The sequence below is a fragment of the Centroberyx affinis genome, unplaced genomic scaffold, assembly GCF_046629955.1.
Source record: "Centroberyx affinis isolate AG114_WGS23_722 - 3 ecotype Tasmania unplaced genomic scaffold, CSIRO-AGI_Caff_v1 ptg000371l_1, whole genome shotgun sequence".
Taxonomy (NCBI): Eukaryota; Metazoa; Chordata; class Actinopteri; order Beryciformes; family Berycidae; genus Centroberyx; species Centroberyx affinis.
Genome location: NW_027279041.1, coordinates 55,743 through 79,052, shown reverse-complemented (window position 1 = coordinate 79,052; position 23,310 = coordinate 55,743). Strand labels below are relative to the sequence as shown.

Genomic DNA, 23,310 nt, shown 5'->3' with positions numbered 1-23,310 from the left:
TCGGGGAGAACCGTCAGTCAGTAAGCAACGCCACAGTAAACAAAAATTGATCCATAACTCATTTGATTACGACAACTACACATTTGTTTGACTATTATGAATTTATTTTCTGATTATTATTCGATTTAACAAGCTCTCACATTGAAACTAAAAAAAGTCCTCTGCTTAAAATTTGTGTGAACGCGCCGCTCTGTGGCCAACATTAAGCAGTGCACAGTGCGTTGAATCGAGGACCCGCCAACCACACACAGTAGACACATGACAGTCCTGCTAGCTTGTTTAGCTAGTGTTGCTGGCGTTCCGGTGAGCTGCGTCTTGGGGTTATAATAATGTTTGTTGCACGTAGCATAGCAGCAGATCATAAAGATCTGATCCACGATGTATCATATGATTTCCACGGCCGGAGAATGGCAACTTGTTCCAGTGACCAAAGTGTCAAGGTAAATAACCTGTTCGCTAATGTTAGCGTTAGCTGTAACAGCTTGGTTGTTAGCATTAGCCACTAACATCAACACCCTTACTTTTTCGATTTCTGGTGCACATTTTCTACCAGTTGTTAGCTAGATTGTTTGCTAGATTTATACATATTAACACCGCTTTCTTGACTCTTCAGGGTAGCTTTGTCTAGTTGACGTGTGCCAGTTTGCCATGCTGCCTGTAACACACAGGCTCTAGGCTACTTATAGGCTATCTGTAGGCAGCTGTATTGTAAACACACTGTCCCTGTCCCTTAAAGTACACCAGGGGATTAGCTGATTGTTTATTGTGAGTTTGTATCATCCAGTTGCTGACTGTATGGTATAATGCTTATATTGGACGTTGGGCAGAAAGAGCTTTTCACATTCAGAAATGTTATAACTTACTGTATGTCTCGTGTTGATAGTTGAACAGATGGGTACACAGATACTTTGATTACATTCATTTTTAACTGTGATCTGATCCCTTTCAGGTTTGGGACAAAAGTGAGAATGGAGAGTGGCACTGCACAGCTAGCTGGAAGGTAAACCACCTGCTGCTACTTGAGCAGTTTGTATCTAGCACAACACATTTGCATAATCTCCTGTCCTGTTGTCTAGCCTAATCTTTGTGTCTGATGGGCCCACACATTGATTGACCGTTTGACCTCTAAAGTCTTGATCAAGTGTTAGGTTATGTTGATTTAACAAAGGCCCTTTCTGCCCAGACACACAGTGGCTCGGTGTGGAGAGTGACCTGGGCTCATCCAGAGTTCGGGCAGGTTCTGGCCTCCTGCTCCTTCGACCGGACAGCTGCTGTCTGGGAAGAGATCGTAGGGGAATCCAATGACAAACAGAGAGGACAGAGCCACTGGGTTAGTACAACTCTTGCATTCTTCTGAAATAACACTACAGATTTCATAGAGATCTATTACTTAATGAGACAGACTTAGGCTTACTAGTAATGGAAGAAACACAGTGTTTTTGATGTAAGCATTTGTCATAGTCTTCTATTTCACATATATTCAAGATCTGATCCTAGTATTTCACATCATTTCATTCTAGATAAAGAGGACCACGCTAGTGGACAGTAGAACATCGGTGACTGATGTGAAGTTTGCCCCTAAACACATGGGCCTGATGTTGACCACCTGCTCTGCGGATGGAGTGGTGAGGATCTACGAGGCTCCGGATGTGATGAACCTGAGCCAGTGGTCCCTGCAGCACGAGATCTCCTGCAAACTCAGCTGTAGCTGCATCTCCTGGAACCCCTCCAGGTTAGACCATGTGTTTATTCTGTACCAAAGTACTGCATCCAGAACAGTTGCGACATTGAAGGGTTTTGAATGTTCATAATCCTCCAGTGATTTGGTTTTTAGTTCCTGGAAATAAATAGTATTTGTGATGTTGCCAGATAACAAATCAAATCCCAGCCAGTAAATAGAGTTTTGGCCAATGTTGCTTAGGGATTAAAAGATAGTTCCAGTGAATAAAAACTGAATCACTGGTGGTGTTAAAAAAAAGTTCTAGTCCATCAATGTTTCACCTTCTTACCTGCCATTACTGTGTACACACAAAACTGTATGCACCAAATATGCCACCGACTACGTACTAAAAATATGGCTGCTGTTTACCCCAATTTACAGACTGGGGTATGAAAAGTATTGTTCTGTGAATCACTGTTTGCAACAGCAGTGTCTGGATCTTTGTACAGCTGCTCCAGACTTTGCTCAACATAAAGAAGTTATTTGTGTAGAACTTAGTGGCAGCTGGGAAATAATCACTAACCAAATTCTTGTAAATTCTGGCGATGGACGGTAACTTGACCTTGTTTACGAGCCATTTTTGCATGGTAACCCACAGCCTTCAGGAATTACATATTCTATTTAATCAATTATGCAGATTAAAAAAAATCAGCCACCAGCTACTATGGCCAGCAGTCTTTTTTGCCTCTTGTACCCTGCACACGTTCTCCCACTCCTGTATCACATTCAAGGCATACTGTAACTGGACTTATTGCTTATTTTTAAATGCAATGTTTCCTACAGATGAATTTTTAAACCATGAGCTAAGACCACCCAAAGGCCTGTTAAATAATACAGTGGAGTTTCTGGATATAGCAGTAAAGTCTTGTGTTATTTCCCCACCACCCAGCTCTCGCGCCCACCCGCCAATGATTGCAGTGGGGAGTGACGACAGCAACGTGACGTACGGTGGGAAGGTTCAGATCTACGAGTACAATGAAAACACAAGGTCAGTTTTACTACAGGTACACCAGTGTTGTGCACACAAGTCACAAGATTTAATGATATAAATGCATTCTAGTTATCTTTTTAATTGTTTTTTTTTAACCACTGTTGAAAAGGAAATATGCTAAAGCAGAGACATTGATGACCGTCACTGATGCGGTGCATGACATCGCATTTGCTCCAAACCTGGGAAGATCTTTCCATGTGCTTGCCATCGCAACTAAAGACGTCAGAATCTTCAAGCTGGTGCCTATGAGGTGAATGAGTCAATATTTTATTCTACATTGAGTTACATGACTGTTGAGGTTGAATGGCTCAAAAACTGAGATTGACAAATACAGAACACGTAGCACAGATTGGTTTAATCACTGAAATCCTGCATTTTGCGTATCATTGAATTCATATGCAGCCTGTATATGTTCACAGCAAATATTTAACAGTTACAACTCAGCTATCTCTAGCTGTTACCTTTCAAAGAATGCATCAGAAAATCTCATGAAACAGTTAAATTATATATAGCATATAGCTATGAAAATTTCTCTCCTATATCCTGGATCCGTCTGACAGAAAGGAGAGCACCTCTACAGGACCCACCAAGTTTGAGGTGCAGATTGTGGCTCAGTTTGACAACCATAACTCCCAGGTGTGGCGTGTGAGCTGGAACATCACCAGCACCCTGCTGGCCTCCTCTGGGGACGACGGCTGTGTTCGCCTCTGGAAAGGTGGGGAGGCTATTGACAGCTGCTGCTGATCTATTTAAGTTTATTAGAGTTTAAAGTGCAGTTTAACAACATGGTTCCGGCATACCTGACAATGATTAAAACAAAAAAAAAATGTTACCCCTCATTCACACAATGAGCCACTTGGTTGATGAATCTCTCTGTCCTGGCTGATTGTGGGCGGTGTGAGAGGCATCTGTGCAGTGGTTTGCAGCTAGTTTTGAACAGGAAAATCATATATTTTACAATGGTATTGCCTTTCATAATGTTTTAATGTTTCGATGAGTTAACATGGCCAAGTATGTTGAATTAATCAAAAATAAAGAGGAAAAAAACCCCAATAAAATTACTTTAGAGTTTACCGTTAGCCCCAATGATGGATGCAGCCATTCTCCAATTCCTGTCGTCTTTTAAATAAAAGTTGTAGAGTAGTAGAGAGTTGTAGAGAACTAGATCACACTGACCAAGTTTCCCTGGTCGCTCAGCTCTATAGGACATAAATGGACTCACAGTTACTTCTTGATGGTGTTGCATCAGTGTGAACGTGGGGTTAATCTCTCTCTTTCTGCAGCCAACTATATGGACAACTGGAAGTGCACAGGCATCCTGAAGGGAGATGGCAGCCCGCTGACCGGTTCGTCCGGTCAGCCCACCGCCATGAGCACCGTGGTGGGCTCCTCTGTTCAGACCTCCCAGAGCGTCCTGAACGGGACGTCCGCAGGAAGGTAGGTGGTGTGGTGCGCCCAACGCCACTCACCCAAACCCACCCGGCCCAACCCAAACCAGTCAGAACTGACGACTCACACTGCCTCACACTGACTGGGACTTGATGCAGCCACTCACTGACAAACTACTGGGCCCAAACTGACCCAAGGCTGCACTCATGCAAAGAGCTTGGCTTCTGGCTTCCAGCATACAGGCTGTCAGCACACAAGCCTGGGTAGCCTGATCCTTCAGTTTTTTTTATGTTTTCCTATTGATTTATACTGATGCATGCAATAGCAGTGGGTTCAGATTTCCACTTTGTAATGTCAGTGTCGGGGCTAACCATTTTATTTGTATAAAAATAAATAAGTGAAATAAACTAGTTTGTATAAATTTGGTATCTGACTATTATTGCAAAATGGAACAATTTTGGAATATAGAACTATTGTAAATTTAGGGAATATTGTGTTGTAGATATTGATAGATATTCATAATTTGAGGAGCTACAGTCTACAGTGCTGTAACATCTTCATATGAATTACTAGACTATCTTACCATTAAGATCCCATGATAAGCGTTTTAGATCATAGATCATAAATTTTGTTTCTTTTTTCTTTTCATTCCACTGTAATTGATATGCAGAACAACTGTACATTGCATCTCTTTGACCAACTGTTGCCAAACTCTTTGCTGAGCGGAAGGACAGCTTGAATGAACCGTATTAACCTACTGCAATAACAAAAAAAGATGTACAAGTGTAGTATGGATATGAATACAGCCACTGACATTTAGAACTGTGAAATTTGGATTGTAAATTGTCAGATATGACCATTTATTTATCTTAGTAACTGACACATCCCCCTTGTCAGTTGATGGTATGTGGAGTGGGGTATTATAAGGGACAAAATTTGGTCTTTGAGCCATGAAACACTTGTTTTGTCTAATTTGGTATGTGGCTATATTCATATTCAAGTTAATAACCTCTGACTTATCAATCTCTCACATTACCTTGCTTGTGGTTTTTGACTTTACACTTAGAGGCACTTCTGCTAACCTGGGTAACATAAGGACTGGGTATTGTATGGCATTTTGTGTTTTATTTGAGTAAAAACTACTGCTTTTTTTGATCCACTATCAACTTTGCAGCCAAATGTGATTTTGCAAAAAGTGCACTGTAAAGCTAATACAATATTTGAAATTACTTTGCAAAAAGGCATTCTTGCATTCCATTTACTCGACAAAAACTAGTGTGAAGTGGGGTTTATTGGAATAATGTGGTATTGTACTGCTTGTTGCATGCAGGATTGGCAAGAGAACTCCCTTTGCCCCTCCCCTGCGGCAGCTGACCTCTCCAAAGATATACCAGCATCCTGCGTATTACTAATGTCTCCAGTGCATCAGCTACCAGTTGCCCTCGTGTCCATGCATTATAAATGCAAGACCATGTGTGACACACGTTGTAGCTGAATACATCAGTCTTATTGGTTGAGGGCTATTTGTTGGCATGATACCTGCATGGTTCTTTTCTTCACAGTTTTGACTTTTTTGGGTTCTACAAAGTTTTTTTCACAATGAATGGTTACAGTTTGTGTCAAAAATAGAGATGTCCTGTCTTGGGGTGATTATTGGTATGGCCTTTTTAAAAAATAAACCTTTTCTATCACCTTATCTGCTCTGTGTTCAGCATGTGTCTGCCACTCTCTTCTCTATCCCATTTCTGTTCATAGAGCATACATGCATCCTGTCACTTCCTCTCCCCTTTTAATTTCTCATTTCCCTTCTTTTCCTTTTATATGTTGCCCCTCTGTATTCCGGTGTCATCTGTTTTCCCCCTGTCCATGTGTTTGTGTTCTTCGTCTCCTCTCCTGTCATTTGTCATTGCCTCAGGTATTTCTTTCCACCTCTGGATCCACCCAGAGCAGGGTCCAGATACGGTCACCTGCTGCCTCCTTCCTCCCTCATAGAGAACTGTGATGCTGAGCCTGTTCAGCCTCAGCAACAGGCTCCTCTCCACAGACTCTACTCTAGAGCTCTGCTGCCCTTACCAGAGACTGAAGGGCAGTGATGGGTGTGGTGGCTGAAATAAGCAGGGATGTGGTGGGGCATGGGGATGGGCAAGGGGCACACAACTCCATTTGTTTCTAATGAAGTAATAATTTCTAATGATTTTTATTTTGTGGATTTTTTTCCTCAATTTTGCTAAATATTTCCTTCTTTTTGCCCTAATGAGCCTTTTCCATGCTTAAATAATTAGAAGACATGAAGCATTTGTAATGAAGAATTGTATGTGAGGAGTTGTGGAGTCACAATCTATTCTGGAAATAGATTTTACATTATATGGTCAGGATAGCCCTCCTAGTTGCACAATTTCTAAAGGCATTTTGATCACCATTTTAGTACTCTTGTTATGTGGTAGTCTGAGAATAAGAGATAATGGTGCATTTCCCATATTTTTCTGTGTAGCTTTGTTTGCTAATGCTTTATGCTAGTCAGTCATCATCATTTCAAGTAACACGTGAAAAAATGCTCATATCATTGGTCTTGCAGAAAGCTTATTTCTCCAAAAAGCAAACTTTTCAGGAATTAAGAAAAAACATGTTTTGTCATTGACAATCAAGTGTTTTATTTATTTTTCTTTCTTTTCTTTTTTTTTTTTTTTTTACATTTTATGCTTTCTAAATTGTTTGACTTGGTTGTAGGACCATGAAACCAGTTCTACACACAGGAGAGAATGTCTGCAGTTAATTAGTAAATAAGACAAAAATGGAGATGGAATTGATTTTCTGTAGTACACTGACAAACTCAGCCATCAGCACATGCAGAGTAAATCCTGTTTATATTTATCATTCAGTGTTCATGGTGGATTTATCAATGCACATGGTCAATGGAGTCAGAATAAATGCCATATGTTAAAAGAATGTTACTTTGTTCTTCCCTTATACACAAAAGTGCCTCAACATTCATGAATGACTGTGACTAACTACCATGTGAAACAGCCACTGTTCTCCAGAAATAGCCCATGATTCAGTATCACGAAGTCCTTTCTTTGAAGATAGACCTAATCCACAGTTGCTTTGACTCTCTGCACTTGAGGTGGCCTAGTGGTTCAAGAGCCTGTCCTTTTGGATGTCCTGGGTTTAAGCTCTTTTTGCAAACATACAACCTGCTGAAGTGTCCTTGAGCAAGTCACTGAATCCCTACCTGCTCCAGAGACTCCAGCTCCTGCTGTTCTGTAGCTGATCCTGACCTTTGACCTCCCTGGAGGGGGCAAGAGAAGATTCCCTAAAGTAAAGTATCACATTATCATTACAGTATGCGTGACCTGAAGGTAAGGAAGTTTTCCTCTCAATTTTACTCTTAAATAAGGGGAATGCATGTCATGACTTGTTTTGTCATGGAGGATACCATTTCATTTCATGGCCCACTCAAATTTCCCCTTATGTTAGGTTAGGTGGCTCAAAAACTGGAATGCATGAGATGGCAATCCTCTCAGTGGGCAGCTGTCTGCAAACCAAGGCATTCTTGCAGCTGCTCAGCAGAACACATGATACAACAATAAACTAGCCACTTGGCAAGTAACCATCATACTGCATACATATTTGAAGTTATTGCGTGTGGTGGCAAAATTTGTTTTGCCTAATTGGCACAGGGAAAAATAGCTTGATTTTATATTTATATTATAGTAGTATATATTAGACTACTATAATGGTCATATAATGGTGAAAACAACTCATACATTCATCTATCAAGTGTCCACCAGTTCCTGTGGATCTTCTATAAAACCTCATTGGTCTACACAAGGTGAATGAATGAAAAGGGGTGCTTATCTTTAAGATGCCAGCAATAAACATATCAGATGAATTGCTATCGTCTGTTTATTGCTGGCATCTTAAAGATAATGTAGACCAAGGAGGTTTTATAGAAGATCCACAGGAACTGGTGGACACTTCGTAGATGAATGTATGAGTTGTTTTCAAATCTGTCCAAAGCTTTTCGAAGTACAATAGAATGACAGGTACATCGTCCTATCATGATGTACAATTTTCTTCCTCTGAATTTCTTTGTCCAATCAAATCAGTTTAAATTTACTAAGGTCCCACCCTCATGAAGTGACGCTCGCGCGGGCTTCCTGTGGCTTCCCTGGGCGCTGCTTGATCCCAAACTGTTGTGCCGTTTGTTTGATATGCGTGTTTCTTAGCAATAATGAAATACTTAAATATTAGAAAAGTTAATTTTAGGACGTAGCCAAAACTTGCTAGTTGTCTGCACTGACTGATACACACCAAACTCGGAGTTGGAGAAGAACCGTTGTCTCTCGGCCGCCGTCTCGACTACTGAATGTGAGTAAGTTGAATTCCAAGCACGACTTGAGTTTCCTTTTGTACGTTATTGAATTTACCAATCTTGTTTTCTTGAAGAACTGGATTAGGTCAGCAAGCCGATTTAACTAACGTTAGTCAACTTTGCCACTGTAACTTAGCCATGTTATTGCAACTCCCCCTCTAAGCCGAGGTGCAATGATTGTGATGCAGCTCAAATTTGGAGCGTGTGAGCGAGCTTGACAACTTCCCAATTGTTTTTAGCCACTAGCTAGCGTTAAATTAGCTAGCATAATCAGCTAATTGGTTAGTCAGTAGGCCAGCTGTAACGCAAACTGCAAAACCGCGAAAAACGTTGGCTGAAAATAGTCAATCATTTGTAAATAGCTACCGTTCCCCAATGCGTTTTTGTGCCGAGGTTGACACCCTAATGTTGTAAAGAAAGTGCTATTACCTGACTGATCATCCTGGAAACAGTGCCTTGGTTTCAAAATACACACCCCAGCTAAATCCTCACACCCAGGACATTACTGTACATTTACATAAGTTGTTGGCACATGTTTGATATTAATACAATAGTCCTTTCACTAACCCGCCCTTCTTTTCTATGCCCAGACATTACAGATGATCAACTTCACCTGAGCTGAAGTCAAGCCACATTTGGCTATCGCCCTCCTCCATTCAACAACATGGCAGACAGTTTTTTAAACCTGGAAGATGAGGCGTTCCCCAGCTTTCTCTGCAACTCTTTGGACAGCACTAGCGGCCGTGCCACGCTGGGGAATGTGACATTGGGCTCCGGCCCAGGACTGCCAGTGGCTGCCTCTACTGTGGCTAAAATTAGAGCTGGGGCTGACAACAGGTGGGACCATGTTGGTGGTTTGAAGGGATGTGGCTTCATGTAGAAATATTATTTACACTCATGCATCATTTGCAGAAACATCACACAGGCAGTTTGACTAGAGTGAAAGCTAATGTTGAAGTTGTTCTAATAGTTCTAATAGGAGGCTTTTATTTGTAGCAGCTGAATACTATAGGTAATAGAAATGCATGATTTGCAGCAAGACAATAATGCATTATAACAAAAAACATCAAGACATGCCAGATATAGAAATGCATTTCAATTAATGCTGGTTTGGTTCACCCACTAACAGGAAGGTGCTGCAGCCTTCAGATGACTAGTCTCTGAAATTCCCCACTGGTTGGGAGCTGGGCTGGGGAAATTGATATTGAGTCGGCGCTAAATTTCATCTTGGAGCACTAACAAGGCCACACAGATGTGTAGTCTGTTAAGAACCAGTTGTTTTTGTGAAAGTACCACCCTGTGCTCTTTACAGAGGGGATGCTGTTGAAGCATCGTATCTGGAGGGCGGACAGCTTCATTTGGCCAACTCACAGTCATCTGTTGGAGAACAGGGCAAGTTTGCCCTCAGTTTCAAAGATGACATGTAAGTATCTACATAATTCAAACTGTTGATGCATGTTGTGCACTGTCTTTGAAAGCTATGGAAAAATATTTCATGTGTGTATTTCTAATTCCTAGCATTACATTATTGCGCCTTACTGTTCTTTATAATTTTAGTACTTTAGAAGTCATGTGATTAATTATTGTTGACTACTGTTTGTGTTTCTGTAAGTCATGCTGACTTTAAGATTGTCAACTAAAGGCCATTCTCATTTTCATACATCAATAAATTGTTTGTTCAGTACATGTTGTGCTATTATTTCTTTTTATAATTCATCTGAAGAAATTCTTATGGCGTTTTTGGATGCACTTTATGTCATATCTAATGTAAATGACTGTTCAACCATCTTTTTCCATATTATTTTTCCCTTTATGTGTGGTACTGATTATATCCCTGTCTACTCCATAGGGATGATGCCGATGACTTCATTGCGGCCCACCGTTTTTCAGACATGCTGGTGAAGATTCGTCTGGATGAGAGTGCATCCAGAATCCAAGGCTCCATGCTGGGTGTTCCTCCCACACAGACAGGCTCACTCCATGGCCGGCCCACAGAACTTGGAACAGGTAAAAACGCCTGTGTACCTCTCTAGGTAGAACATGTTGCTCATACTGCCAGAGTTAATACTGTGTAGCTCAGTGGGTAGAGCATGACACTAACACATGATTCTTGACTGGAGTACTTTGTAAACTCAGCTTCACCTGATGCTACAGTATGCACATCTGTGCTTTCTGACATGGAAAGCTTAAAATGGTTTAGAATATCAGAATAAAGATACATTTTCAGGCTTGTGTTGTGATGAGAGTTTCCCTTCCTTTGGATAATATTGATGGGCTGTTTTTCCTGTCTCCTCTGAAAGATTTGTCAACGGGGCTCCTGACGTTTGCCCAGTTTGGAACCAAAGATAATACAGATGCAAAGGTACCATTTTGTGGGGGGTCACTCCATGTTGGCCGGCCTTCTCGTTCCCTTTTCATGTAGGCATCATAAGAAGGAAGGCCTGTTACCCATACTTTAGGAAACCCCTTTTTTACCTTTTAATTTAAATCATTTAATGTTATGCTCTTAATTTTTTCTGAACTTATTTTGCCACAAAATCATTAAAAATCAAAATGCAATAAAAAAAAAAAAAAATCTGAGCTCTTTACAAAATACTCTACTCTAAATGAAAAGAAAATTCGACAAATATATGTAAAGGTATGAAACTCAAAATAAATCTAGTTTGCAGTTATCGGTTTTAAACAGAAATTTCGATATGGCACAAAATGCATTTTGATGATATTGGGTCCCTTGAATACATTTTTCTCCCCTGTGCAATCCACACAGGCTCAACCCCTCCCAGGTACAGCTGAGGAGAGCAGCCCGGAGAGCGAGGGCGTGGACAGCGACCATTTCAGCGGCAGTAACTCAAGCTTCCTGGCCAATGAGAAGCTCATGTCTGTGGACAGCATGAACAGTGATATCACAGGTATGACTCGCCCTCATCTTCCAGTACCTGGATTTGATTCATACATTGTCTTAAGCACTGATTCGTTTGTTTACGTAATTAATTTTGATTGCAGAGAGTACATTTTTACAAATCAGATCTTACTAAAAAGCCTGCAGTTACATCCTCTTTCCTCATGAATTATTTACTTTCACCAAATCACATTTAACCTGAGGTCAGAATGATTTATTTGCCTCTCTAAGTGAGAGAGAGAGATGTTTGAGAGGGTGAAAGAAGATGATTGAGTCATGCATGCATGCTTGGTTTAAACATGGATGTTTTCTGATCACCAGATGATGACATTGATTTGAACAACCTGCCTGATGATGAGCTGGAGCTGTACTTCAATAAGCTGGTCCCTCCTGCTATGCAGAGAGGCAGAGTGGAGGGCCAGGAGATTCCCGCAGCAGTAAGCCTCTTCTCTCCATTCGGATAAAAGTTGTAGTCAGCACTCGTTACTTGAGTGACTTGTTCTCTTACCCTTTACCAGTATCACTACTGGTTAGCAAACAGTTTAATTCAAAGTGATGTTCGTTTTTTTTCATCCAGTTTTTCTCTTCTTGATGTCCCCATTAATATCTTGCATTGGTTCATAGGGACTGACGGGGGTCTCTGACAACACATCAAACCCAAGTTCTACAGAGCCAGAACAGTACAGACAGCAGTTCCTTGATGACTACGATCAGGTGAGAACATGTACACACCCTTGTGTACACCCTTGTGTTGTAATATGCTGCATTCACCTTATATGGGAAAGACTGTAGATATGAGTTTCCCACTTGAAAATACTGTTTAGTTCTCAAATGTATCATTGATTAAGTTCATGGGGGTTAAGGGTGGGAAAAAGTGAACCAGGAGCAATCAAAGTCTGCAGAAAACGTTGACGACTTCAAAACGAGTTTTCATGTGTTTACTTTTATTGCTTGAACCCATGAAGTCATTCCAGTGGTTATTCCACTGGACGTGAATGCAGCATTTTCATTCCCTAACGCCTATTGTTAAATGCTATCTGTAATGTGTAACTCAGTCTAACCAGTGTGCTGTTACTTCAGGAGGACTTCCAGATGCCTGATGTGCGGCTGGCCGCTACAGGTATGGACTCCTGTCCTGCCAGTGATGAGGAGGACACTGAGGACGAGCTGGAGGCTGCCAGGAGGAACAACAACACCACCAGGACCAGGCTGCTGCTGCCCAGCACCTCCAGACAACTGGTGAGAATTAAGAAACAAGTTTGGAGAGCTGGACAATACTGAAACAGAAATGACTTTGATGATTTGATGAAGTATTGCAACCACAATACATGTGGACCCAATCTTGTCTCCTTGTAAGGCACAGGTGAAAATGAGATGTTAATGTTTAGGTTTTTAGGCTTATCACAAATGTACATCAGTGTTGTGCTCTGGAATATGTTTGAATTTTTTATTTATGTGTGCATGTTGGAGCAGGTTGGAGAGAGTAATCGTCCCAGTTTCAGGCCGGGTTTGGAGGGCGGCAGTTCTGATGATGAGCCTTTCAGTGGCCGCGGTGGTCCATCTCTGTCTGGGATCGAACATAGAAGATCTGCCGAGGGACAGGTCATCAACCCTCCAGTCACAGGTATAATAGGCAGTTTTAAGTGATGGTCCTGCACTTGATTTATTTCTTGTTTTCTTTTTGCTCTCAGGCTCTCTTTGTTTTCTTGCTTTCTTGATTTCAAAGTGAATACATATTAAGACAGACATCACTAAGAGTACATAACATAAGGAACACAGAAAATTAAAAGGGAAAACATTAACAAGAACACAAACACATGACAAAGCAGGAAATTTGAGGGTTCAGTTCCTTTGCCCATACCTTATTTTGTTCTTTTTCTGGGCTGAGATTTATCATTTATTCCTCAGTCATGTCCATCTGGACAATACATGAAAAATAACATAACATCAGTTTTTTCAATATCTTTGTTTAGAAATTATTTTTTTATTGTACAACTTCCCTTTAGTGTGGATAATATTCCTCCTTTTGCTTTTTCCATTTATTTATTTATTTTTTCTAACCCTGGTTCATCCAGGGAAATCTTTCAATTGCAAGTAGTCACACATGGGAGCTGCCCAGTTTAACCACTGGGCAGTTTCAGTGGCCGCTGCCCCCTGAACAGCTTCACTGGATCATTTGGGGGATAAGTGCCTCACTCAAGGGCTCCTTTTTGGTTGTTTTTGAGGGAGGGGAAAATGTTACTTGCTTTCCCCACACAGGTTTTTGTCCTGTCCAAGGATTCAAACTTGTGGCCATTTGGCTACAAGCCCATGTCTCTAAGCTTTAGGTGACTACCTGTTTGTGTTATGTCACTGTACAACACCAGGGGATGGAGGAGGTGGGGACGGGAGCAGTGGGAGCGAGGAGAGTGGAAACGACGGAGGGGTGTCAACCATCCCTCTTCCCCCGACTGCTGTCCAGACCACCTACGACGTGCTGCGGGGCCTGGGGATTGTGGGGAGCAGTGGCGTTGGAGAAGACGGGGACAGCGATCTGAACAATTTGCCAGGACTTGGGAGGAACGGCCTTTCCAGACACACTGAGGTAGAAATGAAATTCTCTTTGTCACAAATTCATTATTTCTTAATGGTGGGGAAAAACACAACTCAGAATACAGGAAAGATTAAAAATTTTTACCTGTCTATTAGATGTAGTAGTCTTAAAGGTATGGCCAATTGGCCATATACCCCTCAAGCCCTTGAACTTCTTAGAAGGTTTTTGAAAAAGAATTATGTGTGCCATGGACTCCATTTATTGACTGTGACAATTTCTAGTCCTATAAAGGTTTCTGTCTCATATGTTGTACAGATGGGAGACCGTGTGGGTCCTGTAGGAACAGGAGAGGCCAGCTCCTCTCCAGGGGCATTAGGGGGACCTCAGAGGCTTTCCCTAGTCAACTGGAGCATGGCCCTGGACCGACAGGAGGCACTGGTAGGTACAGCAGCATGACTGCAATATAGCCACTCTATGTCCACTCTAACTGTGTAGTCAAGAGTATACACATAAGTGTATGGAGTATACCCACCAGTGGGTATTTTTAAATAGGCTATAGATGGTATTTTGTGAGAAAATAGTGTGCATGTGCACAGTCAGTCTCTTGTGTCAGTGTTATTTTTAAGTACATTTTTGTGCTGTCTGCACATTCACAAAATGTATTTCCATACCAATGGACCAATAACACATTCTATGACATTGTAGGCTATAGCAATATATTACCCTGATTATCATTGACTTATATTTGCTGGTCATGGTATAACCACCTACTAAACTGCCTCTACACCACTGAGGAAGTTGTGCACATGCGTGACGCGATTTGACAGAGTTGAAAGCACTTAAATGAAACGTGAGTATAGTTGGTATATCTATGTACTATAAATACTTCCTATTATATGTGTGCTGGTTGGCCATTGTTTATTATTGAGCTGTTAGCCTATTGTCTGTTTTTGACACCAAGGACCATTAGCCCTAATGCTCTTATGACATGCTGTAAACAAAACCCTATATGCTTCAATCCTACACCGTTCATGTGTCGGTTGACTGAAAGATTGATTGACTTAATTTCACAGATCCATAAACAATAACATATGCTGCACTCCACACTGGAGACATTACACAAATAATTCATACAAAGCCATCAAGGATAACACACAAATAAAGCTGATGAGCTTTAAGATCCTGTCTGACATTTGGTCTGGTTCTGCTTTGCATCCCAGGATGCCATGGACAGTACAGAGTCGGGGCCCACTGCTGAGGGAGTGCTGGACTCCATCTACCTGCGGAGTGGTGCTGGACACAGAAGACCTCAGGACTCGGTCAACGCAACAGTGCCCCACCTCCAGGGCACCCAGGGGAGTTTCCACCTCTCCCAGGTACAAGAAGACAACACTATCATGGAATAGGGGAAAGTCAGGGAATTGTGAAGGGCCCAATCCTGAATTCCTTAATTAAGTTAAGATACAGGTCAGCTTTATTTCAATATGTGCAAAGTGCAAACAATGAAAATCCAAATTCAGAGTGTATCTCTCCTTCTGAGACCGATTCGATACTCGTCTCGGTATGTGATCAACAATCCAATGCATGAAAGATACATTTTAAATGGCCAACGACTGCATACAATTCAATTCAGCCCTGTTTTGATGCAATGCGATTCAATATAATGCAAACAATTTCATTTTAATTCTACTACATCTGGTTGCAAGAAGAAATCCATTAGGCAGGCTTAAATCAACACAATCCAATTATAGAGGAGAGAGAGAAAGATGTATATTAAAGTGACGCAAAATGCTTGTAATATGCTGTCATATTTCGTGTGAGGATCAGGGTTTAAACAGAACATTGTATTCTTTGAATTTTTTTTTTTTCAATGCCTTAACCTGTTGGCGACCTACCTTCCCTAAGATGCTACAACCAGATTGTGATGACAAGGATGATGATGATGACGGCGTGGATGAAGCTGATGGTGCCAGGCCTTCCTTGGGCTTGAGGGGAGGGCCCTGCGGTGATGCTACAGTGGCTGAAGCCTCAGACGGTACCAGTGAGGATGACAACAACCCCCTTTCCACCTCCCTGGAGGCCAAGTATTTCTCCCAGAGCTTCCACCAGGAGCCAGAGGATTCAGATGATGGGTGGAACCACTGCCCAGACAACCTGGAGCTGGAGTTTCAACAAGGTTAGTTATCTTTGTCTTTTTGTTTACTTATTTTTATTTATTTTGTTTACTTATTATTATGTTTGATTATTCACTTAATTAGTGGATTTCAAAAGGACAGAGTTGGTAGTAATAGCCATCTTGATAATGAGCATGTTATTTGTTTAAAAGAAGTCAAAAGGTTAGGGGGTTGTGCATAGATATTCAGTCATAATAGTCATAATATATGGGCAGTATCTACATAGCTTTGAGGTTACAGGACTGCTTGTGTCTTCAGGTGCCAATGCCACTCATAGTGTGGTGTACCAGAATGAAGAGGGGCAGTGGGTGACAGACCTGGCCTATTACTCTTCCTTTGCGAAAGAGGTGAATGGAAATACAACAGAGCATGTCGGCCAGTTTCAGACTGAGGACTTTGTTCCTGCCTGTAAGTATCAAGTCAGCAGTTCTGTTATGATACCTTGGGAACTTGCAAAATGTCCTTGGTTGATGCAAGCATTTAGCCAATTTTGTCTCCTTGGTTGATGCAAGCATTTAGCCAATTTTGTCTCCTATGTAGGTGATGCTATTGAAAAGATCATTGAGGATCAACAGGAGTTTGAGAAGGAGCACCAATTCATGCAGGTTTGTAAGCAGTTTTGGCCACTTTTTTTTTGTTTTTATCATATCCTGACCTTGTGATTAATAATGGCCTCTTGTGGCTTGTTGCTTAAATATTGCTATTCTCCCTTCAGGAGGAGCAGATTGAAGCGGCCAGCAGCACCCAGTCTCTCTTCGACTCTTCATGGAAACTTCCCAGCAACAGCCACATCCTGATGAGGGCTTCCCAGGTGTCCTCAGAGTTTGAGCGGGGGAACCAGAGCTACCTGCGCCTCTCTTTAGGGCAGTTCTTTGAACAACGCTCTGAAGCCCTAGGCTGTCTGGGGAGCGGTGATGATGTGGATGGGGTTAAACGGGTCAGTGAAACTGCTTTCCCAGGTTGTTGCTGTAAATATGAATGTTCTGTTTCAATATAGTAGGCTGGTTCACATAAGGGCTCTAAAGCCCCCTTTACATCTGGCATTAACATGTGTCTTGTAGCCGTATTGTGTCCAGATGTTTTTTATCCGGATTGCATTAAATTTAGACGTTAAAATGCATCTCATGCATTCACATTGGGATGATTGGATTTCTCTTACCCTCGCAAAACATCACTGGCATTTTTATATGCACTCTTTATTTTTCAAAACAGAGGAAGAGAACGTCTTAGACAATATACAGTACACATAGTGTGCGATCGCGGAAGAGAAGGCAAGTTTATTTAGTTTACGTCCATTTACGCAGTTCCTATATGTGGATTGAAGACTTAATGCATTTACACTACTTTGTTAATGTACTAAAATGCGTCTCTGAACACCTCCGGAGGTGGTTTGAGTTATTGGATCTTAAATACTTCCTGAGTGCATATACACCTGGATTTTATTTATTTTTGTGGTATCCGATCACAATCTGATTACCCAGGACGCCTGTTAATGCCCAGTGTAAAGGGGCCTTAGGTGAAGGTGATTGTCAGTTAAATTAAAAAGGAAAGGAAATGCCATTGCTGGCTCATGAAGTGCTTTCACACCACTATCAACCACAACACTGTGCCAGTGTCCAGTGGCCAATTTGAGCTAGCTGGTTTCTAGGTGTAGCATTATTTGTGTTGTAGTGATAGGCGGAACATATAGCAACACTAATATGTGATTGGCTGCTGATGGCCAAAAAGTTCAGCTGCAGCCAACTTTACCAACAAATGTCCAGCCAAGATCCCTCTCATTTGCACAGGAGAGACATTAGAAATAATAATCACAGTACTAGAGAATAAGGTATTTGATCTTTGATGTCAAGAAGAAGTCAAGAATGATTTGTCTCCACATAATGGTTAATTTGAGGTCACTTGTGCCTTCTGCCTCAGCAGTTGAAATCCTTAAGAGGAGGGGAATTGTAACTTCAACGAAAAGCAACTCATTGGTTTCTTCTTCTTTGTCCCTCTAGCCGTCGTTTGGCTACATTATTACCTCTCCAGAGAAGAGGGAACCATTTCCTCTGATTCACCCCTCAGACTTCTCATCCAGAGACAGCTCTGTTCACAGCGAGACCATAGATCCGGACAAAACACTCAACCCAGGTGTGTATACACAGTATTGCTGAGGCTGTAGAAGAATGCTCTCCTAGATTTCCACAGAAGTTTTGACTAGATTTTAAAATGATCTCTGATGTAATTTTTGACTGTGTTACTTAGCCAATATCATTTCCTTGCAGAGGACCTGGACAAAACTCTTGAGGCTCCCGGTGAAAGAATGTCACCTAAAGGAGATACTGATCCAGAACCTTGTGAAAAAGAGGTACAGACACATTTTTTATTGTCAATATTTGAAAATCTATCTGAATTAGTAGCCCGATTGTATGGCTTTCTGACGTATCATCACTCTTCCCTCTTTTAGGACCACACTATCCCTGTTACACTGACTGACCACACTGGGGGCTCTGGCTCTGCATTGAGCTCCGCTAATCAGAGCCGTGTCTCCCCCCACAATAACAGCAGTAATCTGATGCTTAGTGTCAGCACCATCGCCTCAGCCATCGCCGATGCCTCTATCAGCTCTGACCCATCCCAGCTGGCTGCCATGATCATGGAACTGTCCAAGAGGAGTAGGGCCAGGAATCGGCTTGGGCCTGCTGCACCTGTTGGACTTGCGACCAGCACCACAGAGGAAACGGCCCCAGTTCAACACGTAAGTTATTGGATTACTATTACTTTGATATTTAATGTTATGCATTTTTAATAGCTCATTGCCTTGCACTGTAAAACTGTCTTACTATCCAGAATTTACATTTGGTCTTGTGGGGTTTGAATGGAAATGGCAGTCAGTTTAAACACAGGACTAGTGCTCAAAATCCCAACATTCCATCTTACAAAATGTATTGATCCATTTTCCTGTCTTGTGTCTGACATGCCTGGCTGGTATATATCAGATTCTTTTTTTCTCCCATAAAATAACATTCAGGGTGTGAATAACTTTAAAACAGTCCAGACTCTATAATGTACCCATATCTAGCTTCATCTTCACATCTTCACATCGTCATCTTCATCCATATCTAGCTTCATCACTAAAGCAAATTGAAAAGCAAAAATATTTTTCACTTACTGAGTCCTTGGATGATGGCTGTTTAAATCATATTCAGGATTGCACAATATGCAGTGACAATGGAGCTGTATTTTTGACATTTTTGTATATTATGTACAGTATACTAACTTCAGGCTGTCAGTTAAATTATTAATACACTTCATAATCGCGTAGAAGGACATTCTTGGAGCTCTGGGATAACATTGAAGCGATTTTCAAGGATATTGGATTGGGTTGACAACAGCTGACTCAGTTTATTCTGTAGGGTGAAAGGGTTCAAGACTTTGGCCCTCCCGACGACTCCAGACTAGTCAGAGACTGACACAATTTTCTTCCAAACATGTTTGATTTCATCTAACCAAGCCATGTAGTGTGAAGTGGTCCAACACTCAATACTGAAATCTGAGAGTGAATCTGGCAACAGCCAAAGGGAGTTGAGCTCAAAGGGGAAAAAGAGAATGAACCAGCAGATATGTTGCTTTTTCTCCTACTTGCATAGATAGTTTATATCACTAGATATTCCCAACTCCACTTGTCCCTCTTTTGATAAGTTGATAAACAATTTTATTTGGAGGAATAAATCTCATAAAAATGGTATAAAATGGCAACATGCCTGGATCAGTCCACATAAGTATGCAATTATAAAGTGAAAGAAGTCTACAAAATTCTTTGTCAGTGTTATCAGTGTTATCTTTACAAAACTACAAATCAACCACTAATTTCTCCTATATCCAGACCCACCCTGAGGTGGACCAGAGTGCCCTGTTGGACACACTGCAGAGAAGCACCTGTGTTGGAGAGCTGAGTGCCTTTGACATAGAGAAGTACCTGAGACAGGTTGATGTGTCTAACAGTAGCATCAGCAGCGATCCGTCTGTAGCACACACCACCTTTAACCTGACGGCCTGGGCTGACAACCTCAGCAACTCCAACATGAACTCCCAGAATGGATATCCTGCTGAGAACAACGGGATCTCTGCTCAGCTAGTGGAAGATCATAAACAACAGAAGCCCAAGAGTATAGAAGGTGAGGAGAGAGACAGAAGAGGAGAGACAACATTGAACACTAGCTCATCTGCAACACATCAGTCAGTGTCTCGTCCTAATGCGTCGTCTCTGGGTAATAAGGGCGATTCAAGAAGAAGTTCTATTCCTCGTCCTAAGGCAAGCTGCATCCCGACACCATTATCCAGCTCTGCTAGAAGGTCTGTTGGCTCAGGGCAATCTTCCACAGTCAAACCCCCTGCTGACAGCAAGGCTGCTGCCGCCGCAGCTAAACCTGCTGCTGGTGATGGCAGGGTTCCTGCTGCTACCAAGACTTGTGGTTCCTCCGGCAGGACATCCACAGAAAACAGAGTTAAGCTAGGAACATTGCACCCTCAAGTATCCAACAACACTCAATCTTTGATACAAACGTCACAAAAGAGTGAGATCAACCCTGCTGCCTCGCCTGGTGGGCCAAGAACCTCCCCAGGCCTGAGGAAAGGGCGGTCAGGCCTGCCATGCCTCAAAGGTTCCTCTCCCCCCACCCAGAGGCTGAGGAGCACAGGCCAGCAGCAGCACGACAGGCCCAGCAATCATCCAGAGACAAAACCCCCACCCAAGAGTCCTGTGGTTGCTCCACCACCTCACAGCTCTGTGGAGAAACATGTCGGCTTCTCCTGCCAAAGCAGCCAACCTCCTGGACACTGTACATTTGGTGGTGAGTAAAAGCCAGAAGAAATGTGACATGTTTACTGTTGCCTTGTTGTATTAAAAATAGAGCGGCAGTGATGTTAACATTACTTGTGTTTTTGTTCCTCAGAAGTGTTTAAGGCTTGCTCTGAGCCCTCTCTGATTGGCGTGGAGGAGACGCAGTGTAACTTCAGACCATCCACCTCTCCTCTCATCCACTCTTCTCCGAGTCAGACCTCCTTCCCCAGTGCTGATGGGTACTGTATCACACATTGACCTCTATGAACCAAAATCTATTCATGTCTGTCTCCATAATTACAACCGTAAATCATACCCACTTGTATGATCAACGGTCAAGTTATTAATTTATGCGAGACAGACTGGTTGTTACAACGTGGAATTGTTGCTTCAAATAATGTCTAATCCAAATGGATAAATTGATTATTAGACAACAAATGAATTGGCACATTAATCTTGAAAATTTCTCTATACCCTTTTTAATAAGATCACGCTTCTGTTGTTGAGGTGATGTAGAGCACAACTGACAGACAGGGAAGATTAGCATTTTGAGCCAATATCCATTTCTTATTACTTCCTTCCTGTGCTGTCTTGTCTTCCCAGTACGGTGTCATCTCCTTCCTCCAGTGGGGGTCTGGCAGACAGACGTCCAGGCTGTGACCTCTCTCCCCAGTCCACCTGCTCCAGCCCCAGTCTCAGCAGGCTCACATACATCTCAATGAATGACAGCACTGTCATACCCACGCCTGAGAGGCAAAAGGTACAGTAAGACGATGTAAAATACACAAACTGAGATAAATTATTCCATAAAATATTGAATTTTACAAATTGAGAATGAGCACTAGACTGTGCATTGTTTGCCTCAAGGTCCTTTGCCCTCCACAGAATAACTGCACAATGTCACTGAGTACCACCATCATCAGAGCCAGTCCAACCCCACCTATGGAGCCAGAGTCACAATCTAGCCTGGACATTCTCGGCCCGTCCAAAAGCCTCGACCAGCTGCAACCACACCAGTCTAAAAGTCTGGACCCACTACCACCACACCAGTGCAAAAGCCCAGAGCCGGCGCGTAGTGGTTCTGCTCTTAGCTGTACCCGCAGCCAGAGTGAATGTAACTACCACTGTAGCGGCAATGGAACTAGTGACCTTCCGGTGGGTTGCGGGCTCCACTCTGAGTCCAGTGTACGGCAACTCACTAAAGTGGACTCAGGTTACTCCAGTAATTTGAATATCCAGCAACCTAGCAGCACCATGGCCACTCAGAGTTCCCAGCAATGGGGAGCTGCTGGCTCAGTCTCAAGCCAGGCGTATCCTGGGGGAGGCCTTTGCATGCCTCCCTTCTACTCCTCGGAGGACCTGCGTTATGTGCCCATCTCTAGCTTTAAGCCCCAGGGTGCTGGCCTGGTTGACCTGCCCCACCACGGAGGTGTGCAGTCCCTCCTTTCTGGACACTCTCTCCTCAGCTCCCAGCTGGCTCAGCAGTACTTAGGATCTGAAGCTCCATTACATCCCGGGGCGTATCACATTGGAGCAACAGGAAACGGTCTCTACAATGTGTCTTCTTCAGGCATGTCCACTTTTTTTACTTTCAATGTTTTATTTGTGTCTGTTATCACACATAGCAGAGCAACAAAATATAATTATATAATCTTTTCTGGCTTCCTTTTCCCTATTTCTTTTCAGGCATATCCAGCGGTGAACCACTAGCGAGACACCTCCATCCCACATCAGGTCCTCTAGGGGTTTCTGGGCCTGCTGGGTACCACCACCTCCCTAGACCCCATCAGAACCAGCTGGACATGGGCATGATGGGGATGGGGAAGCCCTACAGTCAACATGGTGTAGAGCCATGGGTAGCTGGTGGTCTTGAGGAACTTAGAGGTAGGAATGGTCAGGGTGTTTCTAAGAAAGTCACAGTTACATTATAATAGTTGCCTTTCTTGACCTCATCTGAAATAGAAAAAAGAATTTCAAATTTATTGGACTCCAACCTATAATTGGTTTCTTATTAGTTTGTCTTCTTGCCTTTTGTGTGTAACTAATCACATCCCTGATTACATCCCCTAAAAGTGTGTTACATGAGGGGGAAAAAGTAGCAGCAGTAGACCATTTCCTTGTAGATAGTCGAAAATGAGTTTGAGTTCTTAATTGCAACCATGATTGCACCCTCTTTGTTGCTTACCTCTTCTACTGCATAGAGGAGCTACTGTACATTTCCCAGTGTCACTTATCCCCTTTCCACTAATGTCATCCTCAGCTCAAGTGGTGGTGCCAGAGGAGCTGCGGTTCCCTCATGCCTGCTGCGTGGGCATCGCCTCCCAGACTTCCCTCAGCCTCTTCAACCCCTCTGAGAGATGGCAGCAAGTCTCCATCACTGCCAGCAGCCTGGCCATTGATGGAGAGAAGG

General features: G+C 42.5%; 2 protein-coding genes across 2 annotated transcripts in view; both read left to right on the top strand.

Moving 5' to 3' along the window:
- Nucleotides 1-263: 263 nt before the first annotated feature.
- On the top strand, nt 264-7,031 carry seh1l (SEH1-like (S. cerevisiae)). Its single transcript, XM_071515855.1, has 9 exons — nt 264-440; nt 950-1,000; nt 1,184-1,330; nt 1,521-1,732; nt 2,610-2,708; nt 2,821-2,961; nt 3,272-3,426; nt 3,995-4,148; nt 6,016-7,031. Exons 1-9 carry the CDS (start codon nt 330-332, stop codon nt 6,191-6,193), a joined length of 1,248 nt encoding a protein of 415 aa, XP_071371956.1. The 5' UTR covers nt 264-329; the 3' UTR covers nt 6,194-7,031.
- A 1,362-nt stretch (nt 7,032-8,393) lies between these two features.
- Nucleotides 8,394-23,310, top strand: part of cep192 (centrosomal protein 192) — a 34,254-nt gene continuing 19,337 nt past the window's right edge. The window contains exons 1-27 of the mRNA XM_071515850.1: nt 8,394-8,468; nt 9,063-9,309; nt 9,785-9,895; nt 10,322-10,479; nt 10,773-10,834; nt 11,240-11,381; nt 11,693-11,808; nt 11,996-12,085; nt 12,452-12,610; nt 12,845-12,995; nt 13,738-13,955; nt 14,220-14,342; nt 15,125-15,280; nt 15,810-16,080; nt 16,337-16,486; nt 16,619-16,683; nt 16,794-17,015; nt 18,076-18,208; nt 18,343-18,425; nt 18,525-18,815; nt 19,944-20,468; nt 20,526-20,910; nt 21,013-21,139; nt 21,504-21,660; nt 21,786-22,470; nt 22,635-22,784; nt 23,161-23,309. Of these exons, the coding sequence (XP_071371951.1) occupies nt 9,137-9,309; nt 9,785-9,895; nt 10,322-10,479; nt 10,773-10,834; nt 11,240-11,381; nt 11,693-11,808; nt 11,996-12,085; nt 12,452-12,610; nt 12,845-12,995; nt 13,738-13,955; nt 14,220-14,342; nt 15,125-15,280; nt 15,810-16,080; nt 16,337-16,486; nt 16,619-16,683; nt 16,794-17,015; nt 18,076-18,208; nt 18,343-18,425; nt 18,525-18,815; nt 19,944-20,468; nt 20,526-20,910; nt 21,013-21,139; nt 21,504-21,660; nt 21,786-22,470; nt 22,635-22,784; nt 23,161-23,309 (5,052 nt within the window). The 5' untranslated portion in view covers nt 8,394-8,468; nt 9,063-9,136. The remainder of the gene's footprint in view (nt 8,469-9,062; nt 9,310-9,784; nt 9,896-10,321; nt 10,480-10,772; nt 10,835-11,239; nt 11,382-11,692; nt 11,809-11,995; nt 12,086-12,451; nt 12,611-12,844; nt 12,996-13,737; nt 13,956-14,219; nt 14,343-15,124; nt 15,281-15,809; nt 16,081-16,336; nt 16,487-16,618; nt 16,684-16,793; nt 17,016-18,075; nt 18,209-18,342; nt 18,426-18,524; nt 18,816-19,943; nt 20,469-20,525; nt 20,911-21,012; nt 21,140-21,503; nt 21,661-21,785; nt 22,471-22,634; nt 22,785-23,160; nt 23,310) is intronic.